The sequence below is a fragment of the Pelecanus crispus genome, chromosome 9 (genome assembly GCF_030463565.1).
Source record: "Pelecanus crispus isolate bPelCri1 chromosome 9, bPelCri1.pri, whole genome shotgun sequence".
NCBI classification, from domain to species: domain Eukaryota; kingdom Metazoa; phylum Chordata; class Aves; order Pelecaniformes; family Pelecanidae; genus Pelecanus; species Pelecanus crispus.
In genome coordinates, this window is record NC_134651.1 from 20728982 (window position 1) to 20742202 (window position 13221).

General features: G+C 41.5%; 1 protein-coding gene across 1 annotated transcript in view; it reads left to right on the forward strand.

Moving 5' to 3' along the window:
• Positions 1-13221, forward strand: part of DOCK10 (dedicator of cytokinesis 10) — a 170012-nt gene that overhangs the window by 51897 nt on the left and 104894 nt on the right. Inside the window, exon 2 of the mRNA XM_075716454.1 lies at positions 11029-11148. Within this exon, the coding sequence (XP_075572569.1) occupies positions 11029-11148 (120 nt within the window). The remainder of the gene's footprint in view (positions 1-11028; positions 11149-13221) is intronic.

Sequence of the window (13221 nt, forward strand, 5' to 3'; positions counted from 1 at the left end):
TAGATGTGGCACTTCGGGACATGGTTTAGTCTAGTCTACCCTTGATTGGCTTAGAGTAGACTTGGTAGTGTGGGTTAATGGTTGGACTGGATGATCTTAAAGGTCTTTTCCAACCTAAACGATTCTATGATTCTATCTGCTATGGGTGATTTGTGCCTCTTGAGGCCAGGAGGAGGAGGAGAAAGCCACTGTCCTGCAGTGCAGGGAGCAAAGGGAGAAAGCTCCAGAGCCCTTGGTGGAAAGTTGGAGTGAGGTTCTGCCCAGTGAAGTAGACAGCAGCTTTGCCAGCGACGGCTTTGGGCTGGGACTGTGCCTCCTGAAACTCCGCTGTGTGACACTGGGCAGCTCATGTTAACTGCGTTGTGCCTAAGCTTTCCTGACCAAAATTGAAACTGCAGGCAATTTTAGGTAAAACGCTTAGAGCCTGCTCTTGAGAAGCCTTAGGCAAGTACTGACTTTCAGTGTATTCTCTTAACTTGAGAGATTACTTTAGATGTCAAACATTTAATGGCTTCTCTGAGAATGATTTGGAGACAATGGATCCTCTTTTTCATGGCAAGAGGTGTTTTGTTTTCTTCTGTAGTTTCGTATATCCAGTTACAAGCTGCGTGTGCATGCTGGAGGCTCTTTTGAGGCTATTCTGCATGTCCAGTGTAACAGAATCAGTGATAATACACTGTAGAAGATTATTCCCACTAACGTTTTTAAATAGGAAGGAAAATAACTTTGCAGTTGTAACACTTGGTCACAGATCGGTTAAGATGGTCTAGTGGTTCATCTAGCAGAGTGTCTGGGTTTTGCTTGTGACTAGCTGCCATTTTGGATAGATATTTTATATGGGAATTGATGTTTTTGACAAGGCTATTTTACAGTGAAGTTCCTGCTGCCCTGAGCTGTTGGCATACAGTCAAAGGTACCAAGTTTAAGGTTCATGGTCTTGGGTCCAAAGAAGGAATGCTGGTGGTGCTGCTGAAAGCATCTAAACCTGGCAGTTCACAAGACTTTGGTAGGAGGTAGGCACTGCTGCTTGACTTACCCTCTTAAATCCTGGTTAGGAGGGATTTTTGTCATTATTGTACAAATCCTGACTATACGGGAATAGGGCTTACCAGAAGTGGTTGAAGCCTTACAGGAAAGTATGGCTGCATATAAAACAAAGCCTGAATAGTAACAATAAATCAGTAGCCTACCTGCAGATAATGAGGAATATATTTGTTCATTCTTACCCATATCCTCAGAGAACAGAAGCTGAGAGTCTGTTCAGTTTAGTAGTGCCAAAGAACCTTTAAATTGTTGTGATTTCTGAGAGTCAATAAAATGTATCATACACTGACCTAAAACTTAGAGCGCTTGTAACTGTGTGCCTGTTGCCTTTAATCGGAAGTAGGTAACACGCCTTTTTCATTAGGGGCTTGTGGTTCACACTGCACTTCCCGTGAAGTGGCTGGCTGCTGTGATGTCAGGGACATAACTGGGGGTTTCAGGGGAATCTGTTTGTTCTCATTTCTGTTCTTTTCCGACATGAAGATCGACTAAGGTGGGGTCATTGTGTCATGTTATTCTGCGAGTGTATTTCTCAACAGTTTGCTTAGCCCTTAGGAAGCGCAGGCACACTTGGCTTTACTTTTGTGCCTTGTGACCTGTGTCTTTCTACCCAATATTTCATAAGTGGAGCATGTTAAATCTTTGGCCTATGGGCACTTTTTGATATCAACATGGAGCCAGTCTCTCCTTCATGCACCAGTCCTCCGCACCTCCAATGCTGCGGATTGCAAAGTGGTGTTAGCTCCCACTGCAGCTGGAAAGGGTTTTGTACATGGGGACCTTATTCAAAGACTGCATTTCTTAATATACTACATTTAGACCTGTGTATTCTGTAGATGGACTTGTATTATTTGCTGGAAACTCATTTTTTTGTAAGACTAATTATGGTCTGATTAGTTTTAATTGATTGTAGGTTGTTGATTGAGCTCAGTGTGGTTGACCGGATTTTGCTCTCATTTACCTTCTATGTGCGCAAATGACTTGATAGCTAGATAACAGGAGGGTAGTTGATGTCAAGGAAATTATTATAATTTTAACATCATTGTGAGAGCTGAGTTTATAATGGTCATGTATAGATGATACTAATTTTTACAGATAAAAATCTGTGTGTGGAAATACAATTATTTGCTCAGTTACGTAGCATGAAAAAGATCTATAATTCATAAAGAGATAAGTAACTGTACTGTAAGTAGAAAAAGGGAGATATTCACGGAGTAAAATGAAGCAGAACAGCATATGAGAGATTTGCCCTACAAGACAGTAACCTATTACTAAGTACTCTCTGGAAGTCAAATGGTATTTTTGAAAAGTGTATTTAGAGATAATGCAAGCATTTTTGTCAGTTGTTCTTGCTTCAGGGGCTTCTGAAGTGGTTGAGCCCCTTTCAAAAAAGCCGTTTGCTCAGTCTACAGGTCTAAGACTTCATACTAACTGCGTTTTAGTACTTAAGTGAAAATATTAAGTTTGTGCTAGATGAGCCTGGTGGAGGAGCGAGCGAGCTAGGAACACCTGGCATATCCTCCCTTCTGTCCTTCCCCTGAACCTGTACACAGATGACCGTGGGCAGATCGCTCCATCTCCCTTATTCATCCAGTTTGCACAAATGGAGGGGACTGGTTTGGTCTGATCTTGTTGCTGTAACCAGTTCTATTATTGCTGTATAGATGCTGTAGGTGTCAGAGCTGGGTTTCCACCTTTGCTATGAGGGTCATCTGGGTGCCCCTTCAGGGCAAAAATGGGAGTATCTTTTTTTTTAATGTAGATTTTCCTTAGACTACAATGACTCTATATATGTGTGTGTGTGTATACACAACAGAGTCAGAAGTGCTGTTTACATAAACTTTGTAGTGGAAGCTTAAAAGCTTTGGTCAAATCCGCTACCTGCAACTCGTAGGATGGTTTTGTTAATGTCCTGTTTGTGACCATGAATCTGCCCTCCTGAGACCATGCTAGAAAAAGCGAACATGAAGCCAAGAGTGTTTACAGAATAGTTGAACCAGACTCGCTCCAGCATCCCCTTTGTGGTGCCCAGGGCAGGACAATTCACTTCTTCCATGGGGTGAGGTGATCACTAATGAGGCAAGTGGCTGGCTGGAGCGCTCCAGCTCTGTGTCCCCTCTGCCCCCCTCCAGCTCCCGTCCCTTCTTCCCAATCCCCGTCCAGCCATCCTACCTGTCTGTTCAGATGTATGTATGAAGATGAATGAATCGCATCTTTGGTTTTTGCTTGCTTGCTTTATGAACAGATTCAGGCATGGTAGCTTTAAAGAAAACCTTTTGTTGCTGTAACTGCACTTCTTTTTTTCTGGCTAAGGTCAGGTAAGGGGAGTGAAGTGGCTGAGTGTTGCCAGGTTAGAGATCTGTGTAAATTAAACTTAACAAAAACCCCTTAAGATACTTTAACAAGACTTTCTTGTTTTTCCCCTGAAGTGACCTATGGGCAAATATTTAGTTTAGGCTTCAGAAGTACTTGCTATTTAGAAGCTGTCATTTTTGACATTTTGAAAAGCCAATACATGAAATATAATTTAAAAACTTAGAAGGTTCTTTAGAGGTCGTCTTGTCAGTGGCAAGATAATGCTGATTTTAGTAATTTTCTGAATAAATGAAATTTGTTTATCTCCTTCCTAAAAATGGTTTCCAGCTACTGCATGAACACAGAGGACAAGTAAGTTGTTTTCTTGTTACCTTGAATATTTTGCTGACTATATGGGTAGTTTCAGCTAATGTCTAAAATGGCAAGTGCCAGTCATTGAAGATGCACGTGCGTACATGCCCGTGCATGTATCTTCCAGATTCAGAAAGCACCAGAGCAAGGCTACAATGCCAGGTGTGTAATCATGGGTGGGAAACAGAATTCAGGAAACGCTTATGACTAAGTTGAGCGTAGCATGAAGCATCCCCTCTTTCCCCCCAGCATGAATGCTTTGCTGAACCAACAGTCCTGTGTGGCTTGCATGTTTTAACCATGAGTGAGATAGTTTTACGAGGCCTAGGGCTTTCAAAATTCCTAACAAAACCAACAATAAATTCTAGCTTGAGAAATAAAAGATAATAGAAAGAGTAGGTCACTCCCAGTTGCCTGAGAACAGGTCTCTGGTTTGAGTAGTCTCAACCTTGGTTCCTTGTTGGTCGGCATGCTGGAGAAGTTAGGTCTGCGTGCCACTGAAGTGTCTGGTGGCTGCAGCTGGCCCATCAGTTACAACGAAAATGATCCGAGTTAGCTCATCCAGATGAGAGTTGTTTCCATTTTTCAAATATTTAACACACTGAATTCTCTTACAGTAACTTTTAAAGCTGGAAAATATGCAAAGTAGACTTTTATAGATTTTGATCCACAAAACAATGGTAATTTCCAATGTAAGCAATTAGGATTTGTCCCATCCCAGCTGTATTTGTACAGAGTAAGTCTCATTTAGTAAAGCAAATCCCTTATTGGTGTCAATCAGAATTTTCTTTGAATAAAGGGGCTTTAATGAAAGAAAATGACTTTTCACTGTCTTTATTCCCAGCAGGACCTTCCACAGGTTTCCCTGCTTTTGCACTGCTTAGGCTGATAGGTACTGTAGCATTGTGGAAACTAATTTCTGAATCACTAGGAATTTGGGGCTTTGAATCTTTTTGTAATTCTTTGCAATTTTCTCTGTACCAGAATCTTGTGGGAACTGGCAATCCCCTTAATGAAATTTATTGGCATGTTGGCTTCACTGCTGACACTAAGGAGTGTATCAGTTGTGCTGTGCAGCCCTGAAAGACTGGCTGGATTCTTTCCAAGTGCAATTCTCCAAGGTTTACTGAAAGACATGACAAATTAAACATTTTGGACCTGACAAGTGAATGTGTTTTAGGGTGGAAGGGAGGCGGTGCCACAGAAAATTTTCTTTGTACAACCAATTTTAATAACTTTGTTGACGGTGGATCACATACTGAGCCAAATGTAGCCTTTGTAATGTGGCCAGAGAGTTTGTTGACTGTAAATAGATGCATACTAGGCCAAGCAATCGTAAAAATGGCAAGACCTAAAATAAAAGGAGGGACAATCTGCCTGCTGATTCTGGCTGTGCTTCCCTGTCCTCTCCCCGAATACCTTTTGCAGACCCTGAATTTCCTCCCCTGTGCTTGAATTGCAAAACTCATTTTCCTTAAAGCAAATCCGTAACACAACGTGGAGTCTGTTGGGAGTGGAGGGAGGGCAGGCCTGTGGGGTGAGAGCATTTTGAGTTGATGAGACCTGTCACTCCCAGCTCAGCTGCTTGCAGGTGTTGTGGACACCATAATCCCCGTGTGGCCACACTGTCTCTGCTTGCTGGGTGCAAATGCTGCAATGGGACTCGCTGCCAGGAGCAGCGCCTGACTGCTCACCCATGATCTCAGCTGGTGCAGAAAAAAGGTGTGCCCAATGCAGATACCCTTCCAATGGAAATCACCCCAGGCACCAAACTGCTATACTGCCTAATGGTGAATAGAGACGTATGTTGGTCCTACAAAAAAAGCAAAACTTTTGGTGATGCCATAAAAAGAGAATGGTTTTCTAGCCTCACCTTAAGCTCCTTGAATATTCAGGCAGCTGTGGCTAGCACACCTCAGAGCTGCTGGGCAGTCTGTATCACCAGCATGTCTGAAGACACAGGGTTAAATGCAGCCTTTACCCTACACCTCCTCCAGAAGTCATGGAGTCCTGACTGTTCTCTAGCTTCAGTTTGGACAGGCTTGGCGAAGAAATATTTAATTTAAATTGGCCCACCCTGGTGGAATGAAATTAATGACATGTGTTAACCATGTAAAAAAAATCTAAAGTAATGTATTATGCCAGCGACAGTATTAGCTGGGGAAAGCAAAGGAAGAACAAGAAGTGTGAGAAGCACTTCACGTTGATGTCATCCCAGAAAGTAATTTAATTTGCTATTGTGAGTTTCAGTAGGATTGGGTTTGCTTAATAGTATCATTGAGAAGTCTATAAAAATGAAGGAGGGTGATGCTGTCATTTAAGTAAGTAGCCCTTTCTCTTGTAAGTCTGCCCATTTCAGTATTTCAAATGTGTACTAGAATGAATTGTAATTTTAGACAAACCATAGCTTGGATGAAATATAAAATCAGAGTCCTGCTTGATCTTGACCAATCTGTCCATCACAATTGTTTTGACTCTTTTTTTGAACATGCAGTGGATCCTCCTGTCATGAAGATATTTTAGTCCAGGTAACTGAAGTCCATCAGCTTAAATTCCTTCTGTGTATCTGTTTCTTTAATTTTCTTCTTCTGGCATGGGGAAGAGAATAAATTCATTTAAACATCTGTATTAAATTCAATAAATTTTAGATACTCGGGATTTGGTGTCTGGGAATAATACATCATTAAAGCATTCGAAAATCATAGCATTTGGTCTAGTTTATTTTTAGAATGGGGAAGTGCTCAGGATGGCTATCCAGAGACTATGGGTGTCAGTTACATCATTTCCTTCTTTAGTGAGTGTTCACAGAAATACGACTTCAGGACCATGATACATAAGTAATTTTATCCTATAATTATTAAGAGAAGATGGGTACTAGCATCAATGCACAGTGCCTGTGCAGCTGGAGGCAAGCCAGGCACCATATCTGTTTCTGTAATACCATTTATGTGGATATTTTTGGTTGTTATTACTGGAAAAAATAATGCTTTTGTACCTAGACCAGAAGATAATGGCAATCAAGCCATATGTCACTGGTGGAATCTGGGCTGTTTCACCCGTGTGAAATTAAGCAGTGATTATCCCTGTGTGGTGTTGGCTCTGGTGCTCATTCAAGATCTTTTCACTATTGAAAAAGACTTTGGAAAAGTTGGCTCAACAACATACAGAAGTACACTCCACAGTGCTGTCAGGGTGTGAAGTAAATGGTACTGCTATGATTGTTGTAGCAGGTGAGGAGTCAGAGAGTGCCTTTTTACTACATGAATTCACAAGCGTTTCAGTACAACTAAATGTAATTCATTACTCACTTGAGATAGAGAATATAAAAAGCATTATAGAAATCCAAGCCAGCATAATTCGATCTTGGCACAGATTGCTAGGTTGGTCTGTTTCCAAAAAGAACAGACAAGTTAAATTGAGAAGAGGCAGCACTATGGTTATTAAATTAGCTTTAAATCGGCCCTACTCATTTACAAATCTCTGCTAGTGCTCGCAGGGACAAATTTGCTAATCCCAACATTGCTGCTTCTGTCTGCCTGTGGCAGAAAACTGAGCAGTCATTCCACGCCTTCTAGAGATAAACTGCTAACTAAACCAGCTGCCACTTCCTGTCACAAATGCAATACTAAGCGTTGCAGGCTAGCTTTGCCAAATCCAGAGTACTGGCTCTACAAAGGACGGAGTCGGTGTCCACGTTGCATAGTCTTAAGGTTTGTAAGAACATTCAGAATTGATAGAGGCATCATGGGTTTTATACTGTCATGCTTGGTGTCACCAGGGAATGGACTAGTTTATCTCTGCAGCTGGTGTATTGATGGGGATGGGCTATTACTTGCATCTCTGATTCATGGGAGTTGGCATAGTACAGTATTGCATTTTATACAGGATTTTGCTGTAATGCCATAGAAGGAAGAATGGCATTTACTGCATCAACAGAAAAACATCACCATAAATATTGAAGTGCTTCACTGAAAAGTTTTGCAGTAATTTTGATACTGTCACAGCTACTTACATTTAGTTACATTTTGGATGCGTAAACTTTCTGCTAACACTTTTCTGTTAACATCTGTTAAAATGTTTCCATCAGATCATGCACTTTGCTGCACTGAGAGCACAAGAGAATTGGTGCTGTGGGAACAGTGACGTTCATACGCTCGCTGTGTTTCTCTGCTTCAGGGTTTTCTCGACTTGCAGTCTCATCTCACGTAAATGACCTTGCAGCTGTCAAGGAGAAGTTTTCCCCTGGAGTGTTTCAGACAGCTATCAGGAGTGGCTTTCTGAGTACTGCCGGTTTCTGAAGAGAAAAGAGAGGCCAACGTGACATAGCTTACCCTGCCTCCACCTGCAGCTCAACATCTGCGTGATGTTAATTTTGAAGGACATGTAGCTATGCTCACCCCAACCGTGCAGGGGTTTCCAGGGGGAAGAAGGAACACCTCTTCATTCTGCCAGCCCCAGCAAAAAGGGTAGTTTCCCTTGGCGTAGAGAACCTGCAAATGCCACACATTTTTATGGGATTCCCCCATATTTCAAGAGAAGTCCCAAGATTTGTGGGATTCCCCAGCTCTTTCTTAGTCTGTGACTTCAATAGGAAGGTGGCTACTTATGTCATCTGCTTACTTTATGGTTTTTTAAAAGATTTTGAAAGCTAACATTCATGACATTTCCAAGGAGCATCTGACCTAGATTAACATTGTGTTGACACATCTCTGGTTTTGAAGAGTGGACATTTATGGTTTCAATGGTATGTCTGACTTACTAAAAGTTGAGATTGTTGCAAAACCATTAGCCTAACAGTATCTGCTCTAGGAAGGGAGGGTTCTCAGTGTAGTCAATGTCACAAACTTTCTGCAGAAAACGTACACACTTTAGTGAAACCGCTACACAGGAAAAATGCCTGCATGAAACACTTGTACCTCATAAATGTCAGTGCATGTATTTTTTCACTTTTACTTTGAGTTTTCTTGTAAGAGGTTGCTATAAGGTTTCCTACTGAAGGTAACAGTTACCCTACTACAAGTTTGCTTTCTGCTAAATTTGGACTGAGTGAACTTTGTTCGGATCTGTGCATTGTTCCCAAAATGAGTGGGTTCTAAGGTAATGTGTCTGGGTTAATATGAGGTCTCGTGTCCTAGTAGGGTGCCTTGTCTTACCTGAACATCACACACTGGTACACAGTCCTGTCACAGAATCTAAATTAAACTTCAAAGCTGTTGTTTCGCATTTGGGCCTTTTGTGTTTTACAGTGGCCTTCCTCTAGATAAGTTTCTTTTTTTCTGTTAAACAGTCCCATGTTTTATTTCTAATTCAATCTCCCTTTCATAACTCTAAGGCAAGATGGACAACTGTCCTTGTACATCTCCAGGTTCATCTAGGAAGGAATCTAGCACAGTATCTGTGTGTCAGAATCCCTTTTTATTTTATTCATACAGACAGATCTTTCAGTGGTTTCCTGGGATTTGGTAGTTAAAGATATACCATATTTAGGTAGGTCAGGTATTGCTTCTCTTTACTCCCCCCCCCTCACATCCCACAGCAACATTCATGAACCAGTTTCCTTGGGAAAGAGCTTTCAAAAAAGTTCTATTTATTACTGTTATGTGTTGATCTTGTCTATCTTTTACAAGTCTTTTATGTCTCAGCATCAGTAGCTAGTGCTTTTGGCTTGTGAATGTTGAATACTAATGGCTTTTAGAAGTTTATTAACTCTTAAGCTGGCAAATGGGACTAAGAGAGTTAATAGACTGAGAAGAGAGCTAATACACTGAACTGTTGAAGGAACAGCTCCAACTTTTTAAATTGCATCTCCATCCTTGGAGGTTTTCAAGACTCATCTGGACAAGTTCCCAAGCAGCCTGATCCAACTTGCCCTGCTTTGAGCAGGGGGGTGGAGTAGATGACCTGTGGAGGTCCTGAGCTATTCTGTGATTCTATCATAAGCTGTTCAGCAATTTAGTAACTTTTTAGGAACATGTGTATCCCAGTGTTTTAATCTATTTTGTGTGGCCATGTAACTGATACTTAATTAAACTTTTCATAGATGCATTTGATACCAAAGGGAGTCTTTAACTTAATATAGAAGGGAAATAGTGTTCACAAGGGCTGGGGAGAAATCTTGAGATGACTGTAATTACTGGAAGAACAGGAACTCTCTAGAATGAAGTCAAAAGAGGGAGCAACTTGTATATTTGGACCATTATTTGTATAATGGACCATATGTGAATTTTATATATGTATAAAAAAATATGATGGAGAATTATGAGATGTCCATTGGAGAAATTTGTTTGATGGAGATGTGAAAGCTTTCTTTTCCAATACACCATGGTTTTGGTTTAGGGAAGAGGGAGGCAGGGAAACTTTTTATTATTCTGGCACAGTGCAAGAACAGTGGGTAAAATAAAACTTACTTAGTGTCCACCATTGCATCAGACTGAAAAAGTGTTCTGCAGAAGTGTTTCTGCATTTGCTTTCCACTAGTGTCCTTCTTCTCTCTCTGCTTTTTCATCCCTTCTAGCAGTCTCTTGCCCTTTCTCATTTACTCTTTCTGATGCTAAAGTCTTTGAATTAAGCAAATGTTGTCACTCTAACACATGACTTGTTATTTGTTTAATGTATTCTAGCATGTCAGATGGGCTTCTCTTTTTCTATTTTGGGGTTGTATTTCAAGACAGTGTGTCTTTACTTTTGTTTGCCTGTTCCTGTGGTGGTTTCTTACGTTCCACTGTCTCAGGCAATAATAGTACTATTATGGTGATACTAATCCTGTTTCTAACAAGAGAAACCATGGGGATGGGTCCCAAATAGTTTATTCCAGGAGAATAACCTTGGATTGTTACGAAGTAAAACAATGTGGTGGCACTCTCAAGCTACCAGCAGTTCAAGAGGTGGGACTGTGTAAGACAGTGAAGAAACTAGTAGGTTACTTATTCTAAAACATACTAGCTCAAAGTCATATCTGTGTTCAGTTCAAACTGTGTCCATCTGTCTGTTTGCCTACGTGTATTTACAGAGAAAGAGAGAGGGTGTTCCTGAGAACGACAGGTAAGTTAATGTGGTGGGTTTGGTCTCTGTAATGAGCTGACAGATTGCTCTTGAGTTATCAGATGGAGAGTGACTGCTACAACTGCCCAGCTTCCTCGCTTCCACTGTTCTTGCATGACCTTAGCTGGGACAAGCTGGGAAGAATGGAGAGGGGGGAGGAGGTTATTTGTACTTCGGTGTAAAAAAGGGAAAATGCAGCAGATCTCAGTTTATGAAGGGGGAGGAAGGCAAATTTGAGCATAGAGAGATTACCTGATTTTTTCTTTGTTTCTACAGCAGGAAAAACCCAAGCTCTTGGAGCCTTTGGATTATGAAGCTGTTATCACAGAGATTGAGAAAAATATTGGGGATAACCAGTTTAAGGATCTGATATTATTCCCCGACGATGACTTTTCAGTAAGTATAAGGCAAATACGTGTTATTCTTTCTCTTAGGTTTGTCTGTTCATTTATTTATTTTATCTTCATTGCTAGAGGGAGAGCTGGAAGTTGCCCAAGGGCTCTCTAAGATTTTCTTAATTTATGCGTAATGCCTTACTTCCCTCCCACCCAATTCACTCTGTTTTTTTGCTGACATTTGTATATGAGTGAATTTACTCTTCAGGATTAGATAAAGCTCGAAGCCCTGGCTGTTCTCAAATATTTTTCAGGAACTCAGAAAACATGTTATTCCATAACATACACTTGTCTGCTTGCACAGCACAGTGGTAGTTTGGCCAGTGCTGAATTTATCCCTACTGTTATAATCTAATTTAATCACACTTCCATAGCTTACATCCAGTCTTTCTGATCCTATTCTGTTTAACGTATTTGGCCACTAGAATCAGACAGCCCATGATTTCCAGCCTTCTGCTCAAAGTCAGACTTTTTAGGTGGTGGCTGTGACATATTTCCAAGCTGTGCCGTTGCTGACATTAGATTGCACAAGAAAGATAAATCCAAACGGACTTGATTTTTGTTTGGTTTTGGGGATGTCTTAAATTCTTTTCCAGTGGGGTTTGAGATCTGGCATCCTGAGTTGATGGGGGGGTGCCGAGTCCCCAGTGCTGGGGCAGGCTCCCATGGTGGGATGCTGACAGGCAGTGGGTACCGGAGCCCGCAGCCGTGGAGCTGCCTGACCTCATCCCAGGTTCCCCATTGCTTGTCCTGGCAAGCTGCAAAGAAATTGAGAACCTGGAAGTCCAGGGCAGCCCTCACCGCGGCAGTGATGGGGCAGCTCACGAGGGCAGGGGTTGCCTGCTGGGCAGCTGGGGAGGTGTGCTGCCAGGCAAGTGAACTGGCAGATTGCCTGCGTCTTACAGCAACTTCCTCAAAATCAACTGATCTCTGTAAAAGATTTAGATTTTGATGAATAGGCATTCTGTAATGGAAATACATTTCAATTTGTGACCAATTGTAACTGCTGTGTGAGGGCCCTTCCCATCAGCTTATGGCATTGCTGCTGTCCTGTGGGGCTGGCTTAATCTAATCGACTGCTTTGTTTTACTAAATGGCTCTATTTCCTTGGTGGCATTAACTGAGTTAATGTGCTCATGGGATTGAGAAAAAACTAAACAGAATTCCTCATTATCGTTAATTCCTTTATCCATTTTGCACATTTGTGAATTTATGAAATTGAAATTTAGTATTATAAAGCTGACTAGACATACTGTGTGCTGTCACAAGGCCCTTGAGCCCCTTGATTTAGAGTAACTGAGCTGAAGTCAGTGGAGCAAACACTCAGCGAAAGAAGAATCGTCCTACTGCTCAAGACCTCTGCCTGTCAAACCATATTTTCATATCCTTATTTTCATTTCATTTTGAGCAGTTGCTGCTTGACTGTTAGTAGCTACTTCTATTTTGTTTCCTCTGTGTTATGCTTTGCAACTATTCTGCATAATCTATTTAAATAAAAAAAGAAGAAGGAAAAAGATTAAGACAGATGAAAGAGGTACTTGCATAGTAGAAGTGGCCTGTACCCACGGAAGAGCAGAGGCAGTGGTAGCTAGGGTCCACATCGTTGCAATGAACCGGTCTCTTTCTTTGTTATTTGACTGTTGAATATGACTGCTGAAGTCAGCTGCAGTAACGAGAGCCTGTGCCACCAGGCAGGACTGCAGAGCTTTCATTGCAGACAGGTTTTTCAGCTGCAGAGTGTCTATTTATAGCCCTGCTCCTTCCTGCTGAAATATCACCTGTGCACAAAAGTCTGGGTCAGCCATTTGAGTAGAAAGGCATCCATGTCTGACTGAATTAGGGGGTGCTCAGGGCTGGCTCTGAGTGTTATTTAATGTGATAATGCCTGAGGAAATGGTGGACGTTACTGTTTAACTCCTAATGATTACAACTGCTTCAGGCTTTATGGCTCACTGTTGATGCACCCCAGTTTGGGCCTGTGTGTCAGTGCATCCTATGGGCAAAACTCTCTTCAGAGTGAAACCCCACTAAAAGAATTCGCTGAGATAGTAAGCATGAGAGAAAATTCTGCTTT